The sequence below is a fragment of the Enhydra lutris genome, unplaced genomic scaffold (genome assembly GCF_002288905.1).
Source record: "Enhydra lutris kenyoni isolate GAN:26980312 unplaced genomic scaffold, ASM228890v2 scaffoldscaffold10, whole genome shotgun sequence".
In the NCBI taxonomy this organism is placed as follows: domain Eukaryota; kingdom Metazoa; phylum Chordata; class Mammalia; order Carnivora; family Mustelidae; genus Enhydra; species Enhydra lutris.
The window spans coordinates 5435191-5456780 of NW_019154094.1; the positions used below are offsets into that span (position 1 = coordinate 5435191).

The 21590-nt window shown below is 59.9% G+C and overlaps 2 protein-coding genes across 2 annotated transcripts; one reads left to right on the forward strand and one right to left on the reverse strand.

Moving 5' to 3' along the window:
• Nucleotides 1-5506: 5506 nt before the first annotated feature.
• On the forward strand, nucleotides 5507-13035 carry LOC111144362 (transmembrane inner ear). The gene is made up of 4 exons (XM_022498630.1): nucleotides 5507-5587; nucleotides 9006-9123; nucleotides 12478-12627; nucleotides 12932-13035. The coding sequence occupies exons 1-4, from the start codon at nucleotides 5507-5509 to the stop codon at nucleotides 13033-13035; spliced, it is 453 nt and encodes a 150-aa protein (XP_022354338.1).
• Nucleotides 13036-15348: 2313 nt separating this feature from the next.
• LOC111144360 (protease, serine 50) lies at nucleotides 15349-20453 on the reverse strand. The gene is made up of 6 exons (XM_022498627.1): nucleotides 20288-20453; nucleotides 19996-20190; nucleotides 18591-18753; nucleotides 17306-17589; nucleotides 16041-16207; nucleotides 15349-15668 (listed from the first exon to the last, which is right to left on the reverse strand). The coding sequence occupies exons 1-6, from the start codon at nucleotides 20451-20453 to the stop codon at nucleotides 15438-15440; spliced, it is 1206 nt and encodes a 401-aa protein (XP_022354335.1). The 3' UTR covers nucleotides 15349-15437.
• Between the last annotated feature and the right edge of the window lie 1137 nt (nucleotides 20454-21590).

The following is a 21590-nucleotide window of genomic DNA, read 5'->3' on the forward strand; positions in this document are numbered from 1 at the left end:
GCGGCTCGCCGCCCGCCGCCCGCACGCCGCCCACACGCCGCCCACCGCCCCCCGCCCCGGTTCCGGCGCCCGCCACGCCCCCGCCACGCCCCCGGCGCCCGCCACGCCCCTCGCCACGCCCCGCCTCCGGGAGTTGCCAGTGGAAGTTGGAGCTGGCGCCGACCGGCCCGCCTGGCAGGAGGTGGGACGCGGCGTCGGTCCGCCCGCGCCAGGGGTCTACTCTTATGGCCTTTACCTGGAGTTCTCCAGGGTCCGAAGTTTCCTGGGACCCGATGGGAGTGAGAGAAGGGGTACTGACTCCTCCGCCCCCTGAAACACACACATACACCCACTCACTCACTTACTCAGGCCCAGGCCAGCCTGTTTTCCTGGGGAAAGGTCTCCCAGCGTAGCAAGCAGTGTCAGGGAAGCAGCGTGGCTTTCCTGGTCCTGCCAGAGCCTTCTCGGTGCACTTGCCCCTGTTCTGACGCTCTGGGGCCTGGGTGCAGCCCCTGACCCCCTCCGCCGATACCGAATCACAAGAATCACAAGAAATTTGAAGCCGAGAGTGGGGGAAACCGAGGCTGCCCTGCGGCCCCTTGGGCCAGGTGTGTACGGCCAGCCTCCACTCCTTTCTGTGTGACCTTAGGGAAATCCCCCTGCCCGAACTGCTGGGTCTCTACATGGTCCAGTAGATCGGGAAGCCAGCGCTTGTGTGCTCCAGAGCCTGTGACCTTGGAAAGGGTGGTGGAAGCCTAATCCCAAGAGTGGGGGGACAGGTTCAGCCTGTAACAAAGGAGCCCGCTGTCTGCTGTCTGGTCCCCCTCCAGGGGCCATGCCAGTCCCCCCAACCCCCATCAATTCCCGTGGGACTCAGCTTCCAGGGGATGACAGGAGTCATTGCCCCTTTCATGGCTGACAACACTGAGGCCAACAGGACCGGTTGTGGGCAGTGGAAGAGCAGAAAGGGTAGCCCGCCAATCTCCTACTCAAGTCTGAGGGGTGGGGGGTCATGCCTCATCCTATCAAGCTGAAGAGAGATCCCCCAGTGAAGGGGGCTCATGATGGTTCAAGGGGTTCCTTGGTCCGGGTGGGTCTGCAGGTCCCCTGGCACATGGGGGTGGTCAGGCAAGGGGTTTCTGGGGCTTGGGAGGAAGGGTCAAGGGCTGGAGAGTGGCCACAGCCACATGCAGAGAGCGAAAGGCTGTCCAAGAGTGCATGTTTTCACCATGCGTGACAAGCAAGACAGGCAGGACAGAGTCCCGAGCAGGAGGAAGCTGATTTTGTGTTTGGCGTTTCTGGGCCAGCACTTCCCCTCTTTGGGTCTCAGTGTCCTCATCTGTACCTGTAGCTGAGGGGGAAGCTGGGCTGGAGCAGAAGGGACAGGCCCCCTCCGCTTCCTCCCCGCAGCCCAGACTTCCTGTTCAGCCACATCTAGGGGAATTGGAAGGCTGGGGCTGGTCTTCCCTTCACCACTGCCCACCTCCAGGCTGGGTGACCTCAGCAGCATTGCAAAGCGCGGTATTATTGTCTGCCAAATGGGGCAAAACCTGCCAAGCCTCTCTGTCTCTCTCTCGGATGGGACCAAGTCATCTGTAATGCCCCCAGTAGTGTACGAAGAACGACCTCCCTGGGTCTGCCTGCCCTTGGTCCCCTACAAGATGGCCAAGGGCCCATGCCCACTCCCACCACAGAGCAGCACACACCCGTGCACACCACTCCCATGTCCCCCTGCACACATGTATGATTCCACAGTCATAGGGATGTGTGGTGTGCACACTTAAGCGCGCCACACAGACCCATCTACTACTGAACTCACTGGCAGGACTCCCATGTAGCACATTTCAGGAGGCAGCCCTGTGTGTGGGTCCATGTGGACCACGTGCCCATCCCCATGGACACAGACTTACACACTGCATCATGCAATACACACGAAGACTCACACTCAGATCTGCAGAAAGGCGAGTGCAGAGTGTGCCTGCACTTCCGTGTACATGCGTGCCCTGGGACACAAGGTCTCACCAGGTCCAAGCCCAGCCCCAGAGTTATTCTGGGCCAGGCCTGGGGCGAACAAAGTCAGAGATGGCCAGCACCCAGCAGGCCCCAGCCACTGTGTCACAGGCCTAGCTGGCCCTGTTCCCCACCCCCACCTGACCTCACCCCCACCACCCCCAGCCCAGGCTAAGTCCAAGATATCTCAGTTCCCAGCCTGGCTCTGTGGCCAGGAAGATACCAGTTCCAAGCCTCTGCTTCACCAGAGCTGAGCCTCGAGCCCTGGCATTTCTGGCCCCAAGAAGGAGCTGTCACAGTTTCCCCTGGCCACCATCAATTGACTCTGCCCATGGCCTCCAACCCAGAGGCCCAGGAGACGGGACTGGGTCCCCACCGGAAATCCACAGAAGCTTAAAAAAGCACACAAAGGACAAACAGGATTCTGTGGGCCAGGCTTCATGCCACCATGCATGGAGTGGGGACACTTGTCTTCCAGGGGAGCCTGGCTGGGGAGCCTGAGGGTCTAGACTTCTGCCAACCCAGACTTGATGGGCCCTGTTGGCGGTAGGGTGCAGGGGGATCCTGGGAAGGACTAGAAATAGTACTGGGCAGGGGCAGAGCCTGGGTCAGGGGCCACAGAGACTGAGTCTGAGTCCTCTGTTCCTGTGTGACCTGACGGAGGGCACAACCCCTCTCCGGCCTTCAATTCCTCATAAGTACACGGAGGAGAGGAAGAAGAGCCTTCCAAGATAGAAAAGCCTTTTTAGCTTTTCGGGTGTTTCTTTCACCGTGGTGTTTCACATTTTGGAGAACTGGGGAAAATGCAAATATTTGACAGGCATTGAGTGAGGTGCTGCTGGGTTTTTTCTTTTTCTTTAAAGATTTTGTTTATTTAACAGAAACAGTGAGAGAGGAAACACAAGCAGGGGAGGAGAGAGAGGGAGAAGTAGACTCCCCACTGAGCAGGGAGCCCAATGCGGGGCTCAATCCCAGGACCCTGAGATCATGACCTGAGCCGAAGGCAGACGCTTAACGACTGAGCCTCCCAGGACCCCCAATGCTGCTGGGTTTTACTACTGTGTGATATCACACTGCCTTTCCACACAATAACCACAACAGAATGACTAGCATGGCCCAAAGGCTTGCGACGTGCAGGGGTCATGATACTGCTGTAACCCATTTTACAGATGAGGGATTGAAGCTCAGAGAGGTTAGTTGCCCACTGAGGTCTCACAGCCATCAAGATGACCATGACCCTGGAGTCTTAGTTTTAAGCTTTACTAACTTTAGATGTTATAAAGTATAAAGCTACAAACTTTCATCAACTTTTGCCATCTCTACAGGGCAAAAAGAGGAAATTTGAATAAACTTCTGAACTGTGTTTCTTGTAAATTTGCAGCTTCATACTTCTCAGGTTATAAAAGCTTAAAACTGTCCTGTTTCAGGACTCCCTGTTTTTTTAAAGTCAGTTTGACTTCAAAGCCTATGCGACAGTATTTGACAGTGCCTTTGGGGGACATGTGGGTCTAGGATTGTCGGGCTGGGTAAAAGCTCTGGGTGAAAAAAAAAAGCCTGCAAAGAAATGGAACCCATGTGGAACAATGGCTATCTCAGGGGACAGTAGGAACACACATGATTATATTCCCTTTCAGATTTCTTCACTGAGCTTGCCCTACTTCTTGGATGGAAAGACTGAACTTTGAGGGAAATACCTCTCCTGGGCTGAGCCATCCTATGCTCAGCGCTCCCGTAATCCTTAGTTCAATATCATGGTCCCAACAGCCCCTTGATACAGTCTTATCCTTTCCATTCCACAGATGAGGAATTCAAAGTAGAGAGGAGTAATGGCTTCCCCAATGCCACTGTCAGGCCCACTAACCTCAGCCCACTCCAGCCAAGGCCTCTCTGATCCTATGTCCCAAGGCTGACCCTCCCTCCCTGGAGGGTGTGACTTTCCCTAGCCTGACCTATGACAGATGGCGTGAGGAAGTGGGAACTTTAGCAAGTGACTTGAGCCTTAGTAGAATTCCTGTTTGCCTGGCTTGGGCGAGCATGGGGAGGATGGGGTGGCCCAGTCCACCCAGCCCTCAGCCTTGGCCACCCCACTGGCAAGGATCCCTTGAGCCAGCTGTCCTTTGCCAGTGGCTCTTCTGTTTCTGCCTGCCTTGTGATCTCCCAGACCTGTCCCCTGTGGGTGTCCACAGCTGGCCCTCTGCTCTCTGCTGTCACTCGCCTTGGTCCTCGCCCATCTGCTGCATCTCTATGCTCTGTAGCTACAAGGTCCCTAGTTCTGAGGGCGGACCCAATGCTCGAAGCCCCTCAGCCTTCTCCCCTGTCTATGGTGATGAAGAATGTAGGGTCCAACAGCTGGCTGGTTCTCCAGCACTCTGAAAGCACAAGATAAATAACAATGGAAAAAAAGGAGAGAGGAGGATGGGAGGAAGGGAGGAAGGAAGAAAGGAAGGGAAGAAGGAAAGGAGGGAGGAGGGAGGGAGGGAGGGAGGGAAGTAGGAAAGGGAAGAAGAGGAAGGATGGACCAGAGAAGTCTCCCCACCCCAGACCTCCCTCCTCCTCCTTCAGAGCCCCTGTGGTCTCTACAGCTCCTCAGACCCACCCTCCCTCCATCCCTGGGTTGTCAAGGCTCATCGTGAGTTGACGACCAGAGAACATGTGGGCCAGGTTGAGTGTGAGGTCAGGATCATGCCTCAGACTGGAGTGACAATGGGGGCTCAGACTGTGGCAGAGGCTCAGGGTCAGCCAGAGTTAGGAAATGGTCCTCCAGCCCTTCCAGGTGGAGCCTTCACTGTCTCGTGGGGCAGCAGATGCTGGCTCTTCAGGAACCTTCCATAGTACCCACAACTAGAGTGCTGACCATACCATCCCCAGGTCCCCATCCCCCTCTCTAGCTATGGTGTCCAGAGTGACCAGACCCGTTTCTGGGCAGGAAGCCAGCCCAGAAAGCCCAGGACATCCCTGAGCGCCCGTCCCTATGGCAACCTGCCTGCCAACCCCCCCCACCTCCCCCCCCACTTACCACCCCTCCAACACCCCCCCCCCCACCCAAACTACCATCACCAGCCTGGGTCCAGTAGGGTTTTTCAAATTCAAAACGTCAGACTGGGAAGGGCCTCCTAGATCAGCAGATGTTAGCCCCTCCCCTTGCCCCAGATGGAGAAACTGAGGCCCGACTGGGGCAGGGGTGGGGTGGGGTGGGGTGGGGGTGGGACCTGTAGTTCAAGGACCCGCCCCCAGCCCATCCTCCTCCTCCCACCCGCTCCCACCCCTCGGGCGGGCTGGGTGAGGTTAGGGGAGGGGGATCCAGACTCTTATCCCCCAGGGGATGGGGGGCGGGCCCTGGGCGGGCAGCACGGGAACCAGACACCAACGATGAATAAATGATGCCCACTCGCGGCCTGCGACCAGATCGCCGCCGCGAGCGCCGGCTGGCGGGGCGGTCACCGGGCCAACCGCGCCTGGCCCCGCGCGACCGGCTCCCCCCACCTGCGGCCGCGGGCGCGGAGCTGCGGGCGCGAAGATGGCGAGGCGGCGACGGGGCGCGGGGCCCCTCTGGGCGCTGGGGCTCTGCCTCGCTAGGGTCGCCGGGCAGCTGGTAGAGGTGAGGCGTGGCGACGCGGAAGGGCCAGGGAGGCGGTGGCCCGCCAGCAGAGGCTTAGGGAAAGCCCTTCTGCCTGGGAGCTGGCTTTTTCCCTTCCAACTGCCCTCGCAGACCTGGATCATGGGGTGACACTGCCCTGTCCCCTGCGCTTCCAGGCTGTCCAGGAGACTCAGCCCCCAAACTTAGGGTCCCTGATGGGAGGGTACAGCCCCAGATTTCAGTCTGGTGGGGGAGACTCACTCTGATCATATGGATTCCCAGTCCAGGGATACAGCTATGCTCAGTCAGCCCTTACCCTCTTGCCTTTGGTCTAATGAGGGCCAGGGAGGGGTGGGGGAGACAGAGTCCTTGGTGTCAGTGACCTCTAATCTGATAGGGGAGATCTAGTCCCTGATTTTAGTCCCTGAGCTTAGGGTCTGCTTAGATCTAGTCCCTGATCTTAGTTCCTGATCTTAGGGTCTGCTTAGATCTAGTCCCTGATCTTAGGGTCTGCTGGAGGAAAAAGCTTCTGCTGATGGGGGTGTCATAGCCTTGGGAGCGTGAGGGCTTTCCAAGCTGGAGGGTGGGGTCAGGGAGACAACGAGACCGAGACCGTTTACAGAGGAGCCCTGTGTTGAGTTCAGCTCCCATGTGGAGCACTCGGCCCCAGAGGGGAGGTACAGGCAGGGCGGGACCCAGGGCTCAGGGGGTCTTACTTGGTCATGGTGATCATGGAGAGCCAGCAAAGGTCTCTGAGCAGGGAAGAGTCGTGGATGAGTTTTGGTGTGGAAGGAGGAGGACAAACCGGAAGAGGGCATGTAGTTGGGGGAGCTGGGGGCACTGCTGAGATAGCCCAGTAAGGTGAGGAGGATGGGTGGGGTGGATGGCCAGGAGCATGGCTGGGGCCAGAAAGGGCTGGGAGGGGAAGAGTGGGGACCATTGCAGCCTCCCTGTCCCCTCTGTCCCCAATTCCTGCTGAGCCATGAAGGGGAGCCAAATAGGCAGACCAGAACGAGAATTCTGAAACATGAGGCCAGATGGAAAGGCCCAAGAGGCAGGGCCAAGGAGGAGCAGGATTCGGAGCCTGTGCAAGGGGCAGAGAGGAGAGAGCAGAGAGAAAGGACAAGAAACAGTGAGGCGTCCAGGAGAGCCCTTGGGAGCAGGTGCCAGGGGACAGGATGGGAGAGGGAGAACAGAGTCTTATCCTGAGGACCTAAGAGGACACAGCCCTGAACCTGAGGGTCCGAGGGACAAGAAGACAGAGCCGCGTTCCCCAATACTAAGCCTGTCCATGCTCCTGACCAGGGGGTGTGATCAAAAGACTGGGCTGGAGTCAGGTGTCAGCTCCAGTGTCCCTGTAAGGGGAGCCAGGCTGGCCTGAGTCACACAGAGTGTACCTGGACCCCTTCTTGGCTGCCCCAAGGCCTTGGGTGCAGAAACTGAGATGGCCTGGGTGCGGGAGAAGGTGGAGGGTGGCGGTCGTGTCAGTTCTGAGCCAAGGACTCTTCCCCTCAGCCCCCGGTAGCTCATCTTCTCCCCGCTCATCAAGGGAAATTGCATTTGCAGTCCATCTGCCTGCCATTTGCCTACAGCCTGAACAAGGGCCTGGCTGAGCCCAGGGGATCCAGGCAAGCACCAGAAAGATGGGTAGGGCGGGAGTCCGCAACACCACCCACAACAGCCCCTCCAGGCATCATTCTCCAGCTGCTGGAGCCTGGGGCTCCCAAGCTTTAGGTTTAGACCTTCTGCAGTGCCCACCACAGAGATGGCCGACTCTTGCCTATTACCTTCTACCCAAGATCCCTATCAGGGTGAGATTAGAAGCTCAATTCCGCCCGGAACAAGGCTAGAATGAGAAGGTGTCAGAAGTGGGCTCTCAGCTACCCGGGCTCAGAATCTGAGATCTCGTTTCTGGACCTCAGAACCTTCCAGCCATACAGCCCATCTGCACCAAACACACTGAGCCTTAGAATCGGGAAGCCAGCCACTGCCCAGAACCTGGCCCTGACTCTACAGACCTATGACTGACCACAGATGCATACCCCCCACAGCACGCATGCCTTGTACCTACACACATGTGCCCTGAACCCACAGAGGTGCCTGACCCCACATACATGTGTCTCACCCTACAAATGGATCCAGGCCCCCAGGATGATGCTGAGGAAGGGTATCTTCTCCTCATCATTACCACTCTGATTGGGTAGAGAGAGCTTCCCAGAGAGCCCAGGAACCACCTGACTCAAGTTACAGATGGAGAAATTGAGGCTTAGAGGTAACAAGTTTACCCTGACCCAGGGAAAAGTGCTGGGGAATCACCAATCCCAAGCTCACAGGTTACCTGGGACGTGCTGAAGGGCGGTGTTGTTGAGATGAGGAAGCTCCTGGCTTGTGGTAGGCGCACAGCCCATGCTCATGGACCAGGGGAAAGACCAGATGGATGGTTGAGCTTCGAGCTGCCTTTCCTTCCTAGAGAGCCAGAGGAGACTGCAGGTCCTGATTCAGTTAGTCAGGAGACAGCGAAGTCCACAGATGCCCCAGTGTCCTCTCTCCCTCTGAGCCTTAACCAATCCCACCCGCCCCCAATCTCCCCCCCTCTCCATGGCCCACATCCCTCAGCCTAATTTGGTGACAGAGATAGGGTCATAGCCCTCTCAGCCCCTCAGGTTAGGGACAGGTCCTGCCCAGACCCACTGGGCAGGGTCTTGTTCCCTCAGTCCCCCAGGGCAGGGCTGTGTCTCCTAGACTCCCAGAGCAAGGTGGGATCCCACTGGGAAGGTGGGATGTTCCAGCCATGCTTACAATGCTTGGCCTCTAGGTGTCGCTGCCGGCTTGCAGACTATTTCTCTTGTCCTGTCCTGGGAGGGCTCCGGCCTAGCCCATAGTCAGAAGAGGACTCTGGCAGGAGAGGCAGATGTTGAGGTCACCCAGTGGGGGTCCTGGCCAGGAAGCAAAGCCACGGGACCTGGGTCCAGCTCCACACCCCACCCCACACTGAGGATGCCTGGAAGCAAAGTCCCCCAGGACAGTACTGGCCTCGCCTTGTCTCTGGCCTTGGTCCTGAGACCCCATTTGCCTATGGGGCCCCGGACTGGAGCAGGAGGCGAGACTAGCAGTCTGCCTGAAGGGGACTTGAACCTGATTGGGACAAGCCATCCACCTTTGCCCCTTTAGGCCTTGGTGTCCTCAGGCACCCTGGTACTCCAGGTCACTGGCTCCATGGTTCTGGGGCTCTGCTTTCTTCTCTCGCTCTAAACCTGGAACCTCCCAAGGTCCAGGGCGTTGGCTGTGACTGTCTAAGACACCTGATTCTAGATGATTCTGGAATACTCGGGCTGAGTCCTTACTGAAACCTGGGCCTCTCTCCGCCCAGGCCCAGCCCCAGCCCAGCCCCAGCCCCTGGTCTCTGCCTGGCTTCACTTCCCTCTCTCCCGACCTGCAGCCCAGCACGGCCCCGCCCAAGCCCAAGCCACCCCCGCTGACCAAGGAGACGGTGGTGTTCTGGGACATGCGCCTCTGGCACGTGGTGGGCATCTTCTCGCTCTTCGTGTTGTCCATCAGTGAGTAGCCGCTCTCCGCCCCCTCCCACGCCACTGCAGAAGCCCAGCACCCCCTGTCCCCACCCCCATCCCTACCAGCACCACCCCCTGGGGGCTCAGAGCAGCAATTCCGGGCAGTCGCCCGCAGGAGGCCCACTGTGGTTTCTGGCATCTCCTGGTCTACACAGAGTCCCTGTGGAGGGCTGACAGGCTGGTGGTGACCTGAAGTATTCTGCCCGGCTGGGACACAGCCACACGGCAATTACGGTAATTACAGGGGACTCCACTGAACCAGGATGAGGACGTGTCATTTTTCCCTATCGCTGGCCTCCCGATGCTTTTCCTGCAGTTGGGCTTGCTTAAAGGGCCCACACCCAGAGGCCCCAGCAAGGCCATCCTTGGCTGCGGCTCAGCCTAGAGGCTCCCCAGACGCCCGGCAGATGTGGCTCCCGGGCTGGAAACCGTGCCGTGTCAACTCCCACTCCCCTGGAATGACTCACACCCCCCCTCAATTAAAAGCAGGAGACCCCTCCTCTCCCGGGACTGGGAGTTGTTGGATGCGAACTCACAACAGAAATGGGCTTGGCATGCTCCCTTCGGCCCTTCCAGAGTAGGGGGTCTGCCGCTGGGGAAAGAGGGGCAGAGAAAGGCCAACGGAAGGGGGAGGCCGCCAGGGTACAACATAGAGTCTGACAACACTTTCCATACACCATGGATCGGAGGAGACGCAGGCAAGGAAGAGAAAGAAAACCCACTCCCCCTACACAAGCTTCATGGAGAAGGGTCTCTTAGCTGCGCATCAGTGAGAGAATGCATAGTTTTGCCAGGTGGGCAAGTGGAAAAGCATTCCAGGCAGAGAGGACAGTGTAAGCAGAGGTGGGAGGAAATGCCCCCGACACAAAGTCTCAGATCTCCGCTATAGGATTTTTGCTGACTGCACCCTGGGTCTGGCCAGCGAAAATGTCATTTAAGTTCTAGCTGGAGCTGCCCCAGGATGAAGTCCCCTGGAGGGCAGCGTCCCGGCAGAGGGCCCACCCAGAAGTAAGGACTCCAAGGGAGACAAAGACATCTGATTTGCATGTGCTTCTCCTGGCACCAGGAAGGCCCTCCTTGTGGGAAAATAATCCACACCCCACCATCACCATTTCTTCACGGCTGGGGTGGGAGTGGGAGCCGAGCAAGAGGCTACATTTCATTCCCGGCCAAGGCAAGAACTACTGAGTCCTCTCCGTGGAGGCCCTGCGGACAGCCAGCTGTGGCTGCGGCCCCAGCCCAGGTATCCAGAGGGGAAACCATGGCCCCGTCCGCCACCCCACACCTGCACCCCAGCACCAAGAGGCAGGATTCCGGGAGGCATCTGCCTGCTGGAGCAGTGTAGGGTGCAGGTCAAGGGAGCTGTTCTGGGGTACTCCAGGGAGTAGGAGTGAGGACACCACAGGCTATCCTCTCCGGGCCCTGCTCGGCCCCAGACAGAGGAGGTGCCTAGGGCCACACAAGGAGGTTGCAATGTCAGACCCAAAGAGGAGCTTGGACGTGAAGCATGTAGACCAGCTCCTACACCCCACCCTATTTCTTAGAAAAGGGTAAGGGAGAGTCCCAAAGGCCTCTGAGCAGCTGGTCTCTACTCGTTGTCACCTTCTGTGCCAGGCTCTAGGGAGCAGAGATGGCCTAGCCCCATCTCCTGGGGATGAAGCATCTTTCCTGACTCCCAGTCAGCTTGGGCCTAGTGGCACCGCTGTTGGTGGCGTGTCACCCCAGAACCTTGAGCAGAGGGGCTGGGTTTGGATGGGGGTGCCCTGGGAGGTCTCTCCAGCCTGGGGACTCACATTGCAAGCCCCTGTTGGGGCCCTGGAACTCCATCCAAGGCACATTGTGTTTTTCCTTCTTTTACGAGAAATGACCAGGCCAGGCTGGGTGGGGCAGGCCTGGAACGATGGGCGGCGTCTGAGCCCTGAGCCAGGTGCCAATAGCTGAGCTCCCTTTGGAGCCCAGGCTTTGCGGGGCCTGGGACCAGCCTCTGGGGAGAGCCTGAGCAAGCACGTGAGAGGACGTGCCCAGCGGGTGGCTGGAAGGGGTGGCCCAAGCCAGCAGGATCAGGGCTGTGGGCATACACACTGGGGCCTGGAGAAGACTAGAACCCAGCTTCGAAGGGATAAGAAAGGCTTATCCAAGGTGCCAGGAGAAGCACATGCCCCTGGACAGCCCTGTGCAGTCAGACCTACTGCTGGGGTCTCGTGCAGTCCCCCAGAGATCCTGATTATTGTCAGCTCCGCTGTCCATCCATTCGGGAATCTGGTTGTCCTCAGGAGCAAAGGATTTGAGAGCATCTCATGCATTCATTCATTCATTCATTTTTTTTCTCATTCTGTGAATCTGGGGGAGACTTAGTGGGGCCACAAGATTTGGCTGAAGGGGTTGCGTAAGTTGACCCCAAAGGGTGCTCCAGCCCCGGCTACATCGGTCTAATCCATCTTCCTTAAAATAGGCCTGGCTTGTCCTGCTTGGCCATCCTACCCCCAGGAGTCTGCCAGGAAGTTATGTCCTGTCATCCGATTTATAATAAGCAGCAGCCCGGTCCCCTCCCCTGAGGCCGGGGCCAGGGTGGTCAGACTGTGGGGCCTTAGAAAAACAAACTCAGTCCAGCCAGGTCCTGGCAGCCGTGCCCAGCCCTGCCCATCACTAGACAGGCCAGCTCCATTCCTTGGCCCAGCTCGCGTGGGCACAGCTGCCTTCAGCCGGAAAACCGCTCCTGGAATAACTATCTGCGTAAACGCCCCAGGGCAGGGTCTGTGCCCTCTGGGGGACCCTCGTGGCCAGGAGAAGCCCAGTCTTGTCCTCAGGGAGGTTGAGGAAGACATGGCCCCGTCCTTCAGTGTCTGAGGTCCTCTCAGGAGCCTGGAGAGGAAGCACCAGGAGTTGAGAGGCCTGGGTGGGAACACAGGCCAGCATCTGGGTGACTGTTGTTTGAGTCACTGTGCAGGCCTCTGCCCTGTCCTCCAGGGGCCCCGATCTAGTCAGAAAGCGAGATCAGCAACAGGACTTAGAGGCCAGTGCAAAAAGTACGAGACCCCCTTGTTCAGAAATTGTTAAGAACAGCGACAGCAGCCCATTAAGCCCAGCGCCAGGCCCTTCGGAGAGCGGGTCCCTGCGTGACTCTCTGAAGTCGGCCCCGCTCAGGAGAAGAGATCTCAGGAAGAATCCCAGAGTCTACAGGGATCTCGTGCAAACGCAGAGCCTTCTGCCAGCGATTGCTGGGTGAGATGCACGTAGGCAGGTGAGGGCAGGTCTGAAATGTGGGGACCGTTCCTGGGATGTCTGAGCTCCAGCCTTGGCCAAGCCTGCTCTGTCCACCCCCGCCCCCCACCCCTGCTACAGTCATCACTCTGTGCTGCATCTTCAACTGCCGCGTGCCCCGGACCCGGAAGGAGATTGAAGCCCGCTACTTGCAGCGGAAGGCCGCCAAGATGTACACGGACAAACTGGAGACGGTGCCCCCCCTCAACGAGCTCACGGAGATCCCCGGAGGTGAGCAGGCAGGGGTCCCCCAACCCCACCCCCTCGCCACCTGTCCTGCCTGAACCAGCCCCTTTCTCAGTCCTGCCACCGAGAGTGGCCCTGCTCCTCCCCTCCCCCAGCATGAGGTTCTGGTCCCTGGAGACCAGAGTGCACAAATGGGCCCGAGGGAGGCAGGTAACACAAGGAGCTCTTGTGCAGGTGGGAGAGGTCTGGAAGGAAGAAGTGAAGGGCTGGCTGTGGGGGGGCTCTGGTGTGGGTCCTATGACCACCCCCCCCGCCTCACCCCTGCCCCTTCTCCTCTTCTACCCCACAGAGGATAAGAAGAAGAAGAAGAAGAAGGACAGTGTGGACACCGTGGCCATCAAGGTAGAGGAGGATGAGAAGAATGAAGCCAAGAAGAAGAAAGGGGAGAAATGAGGAGGGCTTCCTGGAGGTGGCAGCCCAGGCTGGCTAGCCCTGGGGCTCAAGTTCTGGCCAGGGTCCAGGCATCTTGGACTCCCAGCACATCCATGGACTAGAGAGATTGCAGAACACCCTTTCTTGGCTCCGAGGGGCCCGCTGAGGCCCCATCCTGACAGCCCACTGGGGGGCAGGGGCCGGACTGCACCTAGCATCCTGCCTCCCAGCCTGGACTCCGCTCCTTTCACCCCACCCACGTGGCCACTCAGCAAAGGTGGTCTTGGGCCACTGTCCCCCTGCAGATCCGGAGTGGGGTGGCCTTGCACCCACCCAGACATGCCTCTGTCCCTACTGCCAGGAACAGCAGTGGCTCTACGGGGCTGACGGGACATGGCTTGCCTCTTAGAAGGAGACGGCAGAACTGGAGGGGCTGGAGTGTGACGCCACAGCCAGGCTGGCCGCGGGGGAGAAGAGGGTCACTGGGGGAAGCTGAGCCAAGGCTCTCAGCCTTCTCCAGACAGCAGCCCTGGTAGCCAGGGAGCTTGCCCAGGCCCAGCCGGGGTCCTGGCCGGGGAGGTGACTAGAATGCCCATCTGGAAGCAGGGGAACTCCAGCCCCACATGCCAGGCAGCTGCACTGGACCTGAGGCTGCTGGGAGGCCAAGTGTGAGGCCTGGGGACTCGGGGCTGGGGGGGGTTCAGGGGTGGGTCGGGGTGCAGAAGGCTGAGACCTGCGGGCTAAAGGGAGAACGGAAGAAAGCTGGTAGCAGGGCCCCATCTGGGAGAATCCAGGGAGTCCCAGAGAAGCCGAGGGGAGCATTGTGGGAGTCGTCAGGGTCCCCCCCTGCCAGGGTCACCGCAGGGGACAGTCAGGGGCGCCAAGGCAGCAGGCAGCCTTCCGCCCGTTGTGCAGAACAGCATCCAGCTCCCTCTTCTACCACCTCAACGGTGCGCCTCAGGGAGTCACTGCTGACCAGAGTCGGGGAGGCCCACAGCCCTCACCCCAAGGCTGACTTCTCGGGGAGGGGACATACAGAGGGATTTCCCGATGGTGGCTAACCTCCGTGGAGGTGCACACGTCTGGGCCTGGAAACTGAGGAGACACCATGGTTCCTGAGCTGGGGCGAGCAGCCTTGGTGGCCTGCGACGGATGTGTAAATAAAGCTGAGTGCCTTCTTGTACCTGAGTGGCCTGAGATGATCCCTCAGGGTGCCCTGTCCCTGGAGCATATACGCAGAGGGTGACGCACTGTGACAGGCTGGCGGGCAGCACTGGCCAAGCAGGAGCTCCCTCCCCTAACTATGTATGCCCCCAGCCTGAACTGGGACGAGCTGGAGGGAGAGGCACCAGTGGCCAGCTGGGCATCGAGACCGGGAGGAAGCTGCCCCCTCTCTCCTCCTGTCCCCTCCACTTTGTGGCCTGAGCCCCATGCTGGGGACACAAGAGGGGTCCAATGTGGATCCTGACCTGGAGCTGGATGATTGTGATGCAAGGAGAGGGACCTGGGAAGACACGGGTCACGGAGCCACGAAGGGACAGAGAAACCCCAGAGGCCCCGCTGTGGGCCTGGAGTCAGAACCCTGACTCTGTCCTCACAGTCCAGCCTACGGGCTTCTCATGCAGGAAGTTAAGGTTGTGGCTAAGGTCCTACGACACATACAGGCCAGAGTCTTCCTGTGTGGCCCAGTCAACAGAGGCCCAGAGGGGCAGGGGCCACCGGAAGTCCGAGAACCTGCTGGTAAAGACTGGGGGATGTCCAGGCCGGGGCTGCATCTGCCCTGCTCCCTGGTCTCTGACCTAGGGCCTCTATTGGTCTCTCTTGGACAGGCAGGGCTGCCACCCTTAACGTCTGAGCCCCGTGGGCACCTGCCTCAGGCTCTAGGCAGGGCACAGGGCTGGAAGGTCCAAGTTCACTACAGTGCTTCAGGGCAGAGACGGAGTGGGAGGGGGTGTGGCTCCAGCCAAAGTCAAGGAGAGCCTGACTCCCACTAAAGCAGCCCAGAAAACACGCTCCCTGCCCCGGCCCAGATATAGCCGCCCCTTCACCCCAGCCTCACCCTGTGTCCCAGCAGCCCCATTTCAGCCCACAGAGTACATTCTGGACCCCAGTATCATTCCTATACTCTCCCTCCACTTTCTGCGGGAGCCACCCCAAACCTATAGATGGAGACAGACCCAGGGGGCTCTGCGCCTTTCAGGAGAGACAGTCTGGAGTCCCCTCCCCCCCCCCCCCCCCCCCCCCCCGGCTCGCTCATCTCCCACTCAAGCAGACCCAGGAAGGAAGCAGCTTGGGGAAGAGAAGCGTTTAATTGAGCACCTCATCTCTGCTCTGCCCTGCCCTGCGGGGCAGGGAGAGCTACACCTGTAGCATGCTGGGCCCAGAGGGTGAGGACGGCACCCCCAGGTGACAGCACGAGGGTGTCAGAGGGCAGCAAGGAGGCTGAGGGACAGCAGGAGCACCAGGAGCAGGGCCCTGGATGGGGCTGGCAGGGCCTGCCCGCTGACCTGTTCCCAGATCCAGTGCTGGTAGGCGGTGACCTGCAGGTAGATGGGCGGGGCCTCGCTCCTCCCGCAGCCTGGGCCCCAGGTCACCAGTCCCACCAGGTACCACGTATCATCCACAGAACAGGCCAAGGGCTCACCACTTATCTCCTGCAGGAGGGGTGTGTAACGGAAAGGGTCAGGGGGCCCGGGTGTGGCCAGAGGGAAATGTGCTCTGGCTCAAGGACAAGGCAAGGTACCCTCACGCCACTTCTCTTCCACAGCAGCTCCCCCCCTACAACCCAGGGGGTCAACTAGCTGAGAGGTACCCTCGAGGTCCAGACCCAGGAGACCTCCCTCAGAGAGGTTCACCTCCCCCTCTCATGCCAGGCTCCCCACCCCCCTTCTTCTCACCACCCCCTTCTCTCTCCTCTCCGATCTTCCTCTCCCATCTCTCCCTCCGTCCTCCCCTCCCCTCTGAGTGCCCCCCCCCATCTTTGCAGGCGCCCCTGGAGGTGAGGGAGCAAGGAGGAAGGTGCTCACGTAGCAGAAGCGTTCCCTGTCCAAGTCCTCCGCACAGACCATCTGGGAGTCCACGACCCGAACCAGAGAGGGCACTTTGGAGACCTTGTGGTATAACTTGTCACAATCCTTGTTGTTCAGGATGGTGACTCCCTTCTCCTGAATGCTCAGGAACTGGGGCCACATGCCTGCGGGGACAGGTCCCCCATCGTTCAGGTTTGGTGCTCTCACCACTGCCAGCCTGGGGGCTGTCCTTTCTGCGGCTGGCCTGCTCCCCCAGCCTCTGAGGAGGCCCTCCTGGAGATTTTGGAGCAGGCTGCCCTCAGCCTGGCCTCTCCGGGCCTGGTCTCACCCCTACCAGACTCCAGTCCACAGGGTCTGTTCCCGTCTCAGCAGCTTGGCTTCTGCCCTTCCAGCTCGAAGGCCTGCCCAGCCCCTCTCAGGTCCAAATCCCTCCTTTGCTAAGCCTCCCCCAAAGGCCTCTTTCACCCTAGCTAACCCAGACCCCCCTGCTCTGTGGGCTCTAGGCCCTCCCTCTTCCTCTCCCCTCCTCCCTCTCTCCAGTGTGACTCTGTCTCTAGCTGGAGCCCCTGGGGGGCCAGACTTCCAACCATCCTCAGCCATTCCCCAGACAGGCCACGGCAGGAAAGACAAACAGCCACCCCCAGCCCCAGGCTGGAACTACTGCAGACTATTTTTAGGCAAGATGGTTCCGTGAAGCCAAAGGGACGAGCACCTGCCTTGTGGAAAAGAGGGGCTCCCTGAATGGACTGGGCCTTCCTAAAACTCTTAAGAAAATAGCCCCTGGGTGGGCCTGGGAAGACACTCCTATACTTTGGGCCTTGCTCCATCCCCGGGGAAGATAAAGGCCTTGAGGTTCACTGGCTGCAGACTGCCCTTAGCCAACCACTGGGGGTTGGGGGAACTTTCTACCATCTTTCTACAGTCACCAAACCCTGCTCCTCCCACTGCAAATTTCTGCTTCAAATCCTGGGATTGCGTGCCCAAGGCAAGCTGTCACTCTGTGCCCCTCTGCCTTCAAGGAAGTCCCATTTACAGGCCCTGGCCTGGGGCTGAGGGCTCATGGGCCATCTGGGACCCTTCAGGCCTGAATGGTCATGACGCATTTGGGGCCAAGACCCCCCAGGGGGAAGGAGACCAGAGCCCGACAGGAAGATGTCTCAGAAACAGCTGTCCACAGAGACCCCGGGCTTCCCCCACTCCCGACGGGTCCTCCCACACACACCACCCCGCCCCCCACCAGGTCCGGAGAGGCTCTGACTCACCGTCAAACTTGGGGTGTCCCCAGCCCGTTACAGTGCAGAGGGAGCCGTCCTTCACCTCAAAGTCCAAACCAGGCAGGCAGATGGGCCAGACGTACTTGTTGTATTTGAGTGGCCACGTGAGCTTGAGGAGGGCAATGTCGTGGGCCCGACCCACCCAGGACCAGTACCGATGCGGCCGGTACCGTTTGTTCAAGATGACCTGGTACACCGGGACGTCGGAGGTCGTCGGGGATTTCTGGTCTATTCTCGGGCTCCCCACCCGCACTGAATAGGTAACATTTTGCCTAGGGGACCACGAGGGGAGTCTGTCTTCAGGTCCGGGCAACCCACCCGGGCCTCCCCACCGCTGTGGCACTCCGAGTCGGTCCAGGCAGGCCACCCACCTACTTCAAGCCCCCCGAGCCCCTCTCTCCCAACAGCTGTGAACAGGGCCCTCTGCACACCCGCTGTGTGGTCCTGCCCTTTACAACAACCCTTTACTTTACAGAGAGGAAAACCAACGCTCAGAGAAGCCCAGCAAACAGCTCAAGGCTACACAGCCAAGAAGTGGCAGAGCTGGGACGTGACCTGGTTTTCTCTAGTTCCAAACTCCGGACTCTGTCTGGCACCCAGTGCAGGCCCTGGAAGTGGCAGAGGCCGGGCACAATCAATCAGCCACAGCCTCGCCCTCCAGCCTCCTTTCCCAGCATGCCTCTCAAGTCTCCAGGTCAGCCCTTAGGCTTGGAGCAGGCTTTTCCACGGATGCTGCCCTCAGGCCCTCCCCTGGCCCTGGCACGTCGGCATGCTCTCTCTCTTGTCCCCACGCTGCCCAGACTCCCCGGTGAGCACCTGTCTTCTCATCTATCGGCCCCAGCAAGCCAAGAGGAGTGATGCGTCCCCTCTCTGCCCCTGGGGCCCAGGCCAGGGTTTCAAAGGAGGGTCAAAGGCTATGGGTAGAAGGCAGGCAGGCATGAGTAAGTGAAGCAAGTGGTGTGTGGGACGGAGGACTTAGGACCTCCTCTCTGTGGCTAGGAGGAAGGAGGTCTGGCTAGTGGCTTCCAAGCCCCCATCTCCTATCTGCAGCAGGACTGCTGGGGCCTGGGGAGCCAAAGGGAGGGGAGCAAGTGCCCAGCCCTCTGGGAAGGAATCAGGAATCGGCAGGACTCAGCCTGCACATGCTGAGAGCTGAAGAGAGAGGCTGGGGCTGGGACCAGAGCACGGCTCCCGCCGAAGGCCCAGCTGGCAGCATGACCAGGCCCCGTGGCTCTGGACACCTTTCCACCCACCCACCTTGGCCCCAACTCACAAGATCAGGCAGTGGGCCACAGTCAGCACCCAGCGGGAGGCAATGAGGGTGCCCGCACAGATGTGTGTGCCGTTGGCCTGCACGCTGACCATCCATGGCCACCGCCGAGCCATGGCCTCTGGGTCCCTGAGGGTGGGGTCCTTCTCCTGGGAGGATCCGCAGCCTGAGGAGGAAGGTGAGAGCTTGCTGGAGGATGGGACCCTGCAAACCCACCCCGAGGCGCCTTCCCTCCCCTCAGCACCATCTCCTGCCTCTCCAGCTGTGGCCCACACTCAGGCGGTGATTCTCTTTTCCCACAGGAATTTCTCTTTTTTGCACATGAAAATGGAGGTCTGCAGCTTCTAAAGGGCCTCAGCACTGCCCAGGTACCCCTGTCCCTCCTCCCCAAGACCAGGGGCCCAGAGCATTCCCAGCCCCCATTCTGGTATGGAACTGGGCCTGGAACTCTGACCAGATCCTTCAGAAACTCATCCTTGTTTCTGTCTGCACCCACCCCCCATACATCGGCCCAGCCAGACCCCTCTCCCTCCTCTGGAGACCCTCCTGTGATTCAGTGAGATGACCCAAGAGAAAAACGGGCCATGGGCGTGAACAGACACATCCCAAGGATGACACCCCAGCAGCAAGCCAACCCCGAAGCTGCTGAGCCCCAGGAATCCTCTGGGAGCCCTGCAGACCTCAGCACAGGGAGGTTCCCCTCCACACCACCTGCCTGATGAAACTCAGTGGCTCTGGCCCCAAGGATGGGTGAGGGTTACCGGCCCAGATCGCTCACTCCCGGTTGCGGGGACCGTGCAGCCACTTTGGAAAACTTCTCAAACTGAAAATGCACATATCCAACCTCAGAGTAACCCACCCGCAGGGTTTTCCTGGGGGGGGGGGTGTCTGTGGATGGGGAGATCAGCTGCATGGGCCAGCACCAGCACGTGTTGGCATAGGAGAGGGGGTGTTTGCACGCACTGGGCCCTGTGAGACAGGCTTCTGGTGGCAGCTCAGTTGTGGGCACTGAGTTCCAAGATAAGAAATCATTCTGGGGGTTTCTGTTCAACACGATGGAAAGCCACTGCTGGAGAGAAGGTCACCTGGGGGTGCTCCCGAGACACCCATGGGTTGGCTCCCTGAAAGCTGTGCCGGAGATCCCCTAAGTCCTTGGCTGGGAGCCTGGGTCAGCTCTCAGCGGGGGGACACAGCAGCGCACCCCAGGCTCCTCTGAGTCTCCTTCCTTCCCACCTCTCCAGGACGGGAGGCCTGGCCCCCAGTAGATGCTCGGTATACCCCTGTAAAAGGAAGCTCTCTTCTCACTCCTCCCTGCACCTTCCTCCGCCGTCCCCATTGGTCCCCAGGGGTCACAGGTCCTTCAGATGGCTCCTGCACGCTCCTCCCCCAGGGAGTCCACGGTACTCACTGAGGAAGCTATTGTGCCCGGTAGAAACAGACATGGTCTGGGTCTGGAGGGGCATGGGCTGCGACAGGTCGGTGGGGGCCTGGCGGGGAAGGCGAGGCTCGTCTGAGGGACAGGTGGCACTGGAGGCGCAGGGGACGCCAGGGTCGGCGGAAGCAGGCTCAGGCAGTGTCCCTGGGGCTTGACTTGCCAGGCAGCCTGAGGAAGGATGCAGTGAGGGTCAGGCTAGGCCGGGCGAGGCGGTCAGACGAGGCCCCGCGAGGGCCTGGGGGTGGGGGGGCAGGACGGGGCTCACCCACGGGCCTCGGTGGCAGCAGCAGCAGCAGCAGCAGCAGCAGAGGAAGAGCAGACGCCCCGGGGCCCTGAGGGCCCTGCGTGGGGGCCGGCGTCCTGCACGGGAGCTCCATTCGGGAGTGGCAGCGATGGCGCTGCGGTGCTCCTCTCGCGACGGCGCCCCCCATCGGCCGCCCGCGCGGGCGTCAGCCGTGTGGGCAAGGCTGGTGCCGCTGCCCCGTCCCACTTGAGCGCCCTCCAGTGGCCGCCCGCGGTGGCGCTCCCCGCGTCAGCCCAGGGGCGCCCGGAAGGGACTCAGGGCTTCTGCCCTCTGCCTCCTCCGCCCCTCGGTGTCGCTCACTGCACCTGGCCAGGCACTTCCTGGAGTCCCTCGGGCTAGTACAGCCAGTTCCCGTACCGCCTCACTCCTGCAGCCCACCGCCCTTGGCTGGGTTTGTGCTTCTGTCCCCCCACCCCCGTGAGATGGGACCCAACCTCTGGGGCTGTCCTCCGGGATTTCCAAAGGGCCCACCTTCCCCACATCCCCCAGCCTGGTAACTGCAGTGGGGCTTTGCCCCAGGGCACTGAAATTGAGCGGCTGGAAAGGCTTTCAAGAACGATGTTTGAAGATGGCATAATTTTAAGCAGCACCCGCCCTCCCTCCGATCAGCAAATGCTCTTCTCTGACAGATCCATCTGCTTGGGAAAGACTGTGTAGGCGATGTTCCTGGTCACAAAGGAAGAGTGACCATAGCCAGCAGACCCTGCTGGGAGCAGAAGGGTGCCTTCAGGTATGCTGGAATTGGGGGAACATTTTGATGGCTCCATGACATATATAACACATCTAATAAGTAGTGTGGGGAAATCCTATGGGCAACTTTGGTTCAAAGCTGTAGGGAAATTCTAGGTGAACGTGAAATCAAGTTAGGACACTCTACCTTTTGCGGGGACCTGCTGTCTTGGGAGACACTCAGGTTGGGCATTCAGCACTCCAGTCTCTGCGGAGACAACAAATCATACCCGTGACACTTGTGGCATCCAAAGGACAAGGGCTCTGAACCCAAGGCCCACCAGCTCTGAGCCACCCCCAGGCAATCTCCACTCTGGAGGCAGGGCTCTGGCTCCCTTGGGCCAGCCTGGCCTTGACCTCCAGAGTCTGATGCAGGTCGCTGAGGCAGCTTGGGAGCTCTGGGTGCCATCACCTCCTATGATTCATCCCAGCAAGCACTCTGCCTCAGCCCCTTTTTCTCCCCCTCACCCCAACATCCACCTCTGCCAGGGAGAGAAGAGGAACTGGTTGGGTTCTGGAGACCCTTAGGGGGATC

What these genes read in the sequence shown, in the direction of transcription:
- LOC111144360 (XM_022498627.1), bottom strand. Translation starts at nt 20,453, where the DNA reads ATGGGGGGCGCCGTCGCGAGAGGAGCACCGCAGCGCCATCGCTGCCAC. An exon ending in GGGACACCCCAAGTTTGACG is followed by an intron (nt 16,208 to 17,305) that starts GTGAGTCAGAGC and finishes CTGTCCCCGCAG; the next exon opens with GCATGTGGCCCCAGTTCCTG. An exon ending in ACAGGGAACGCTTCTGCTAC is followed by an intron (nt 15,669 to 16,040) that starts GTGAGCACCTTC and finishes CCCCTCCTGCAG; the next exon opens with GAGATAAGTGGTGAGCCCTT.
- LOC111144362 (XM_022498630.1), top strand. Translation starts at nt 5,507, where the DNA reads ATGGCGAGGCGGCGACGGGGCGCGGGGCCCCTCTGGGCGCTGGGGCTC. An exon ending in GCTCTTCGTGTTGTCCATCA is followed by an intron (nt 9,124 to 12,477) that starts GTGAGTAGCCGC and finishes CCCCTGCTACAG; the next exon opens with TCATCACTCTGTGCTGCATC. An exon ending in GCTCACGGAGATCCCCGGAG is followed by an intron (nt 12,628 to 12,931) that starts GTGAGCAGGCAG and finishes TCTACCCCACAG; the next exon opens with AGGATAAGAAGAAGAAGAAG.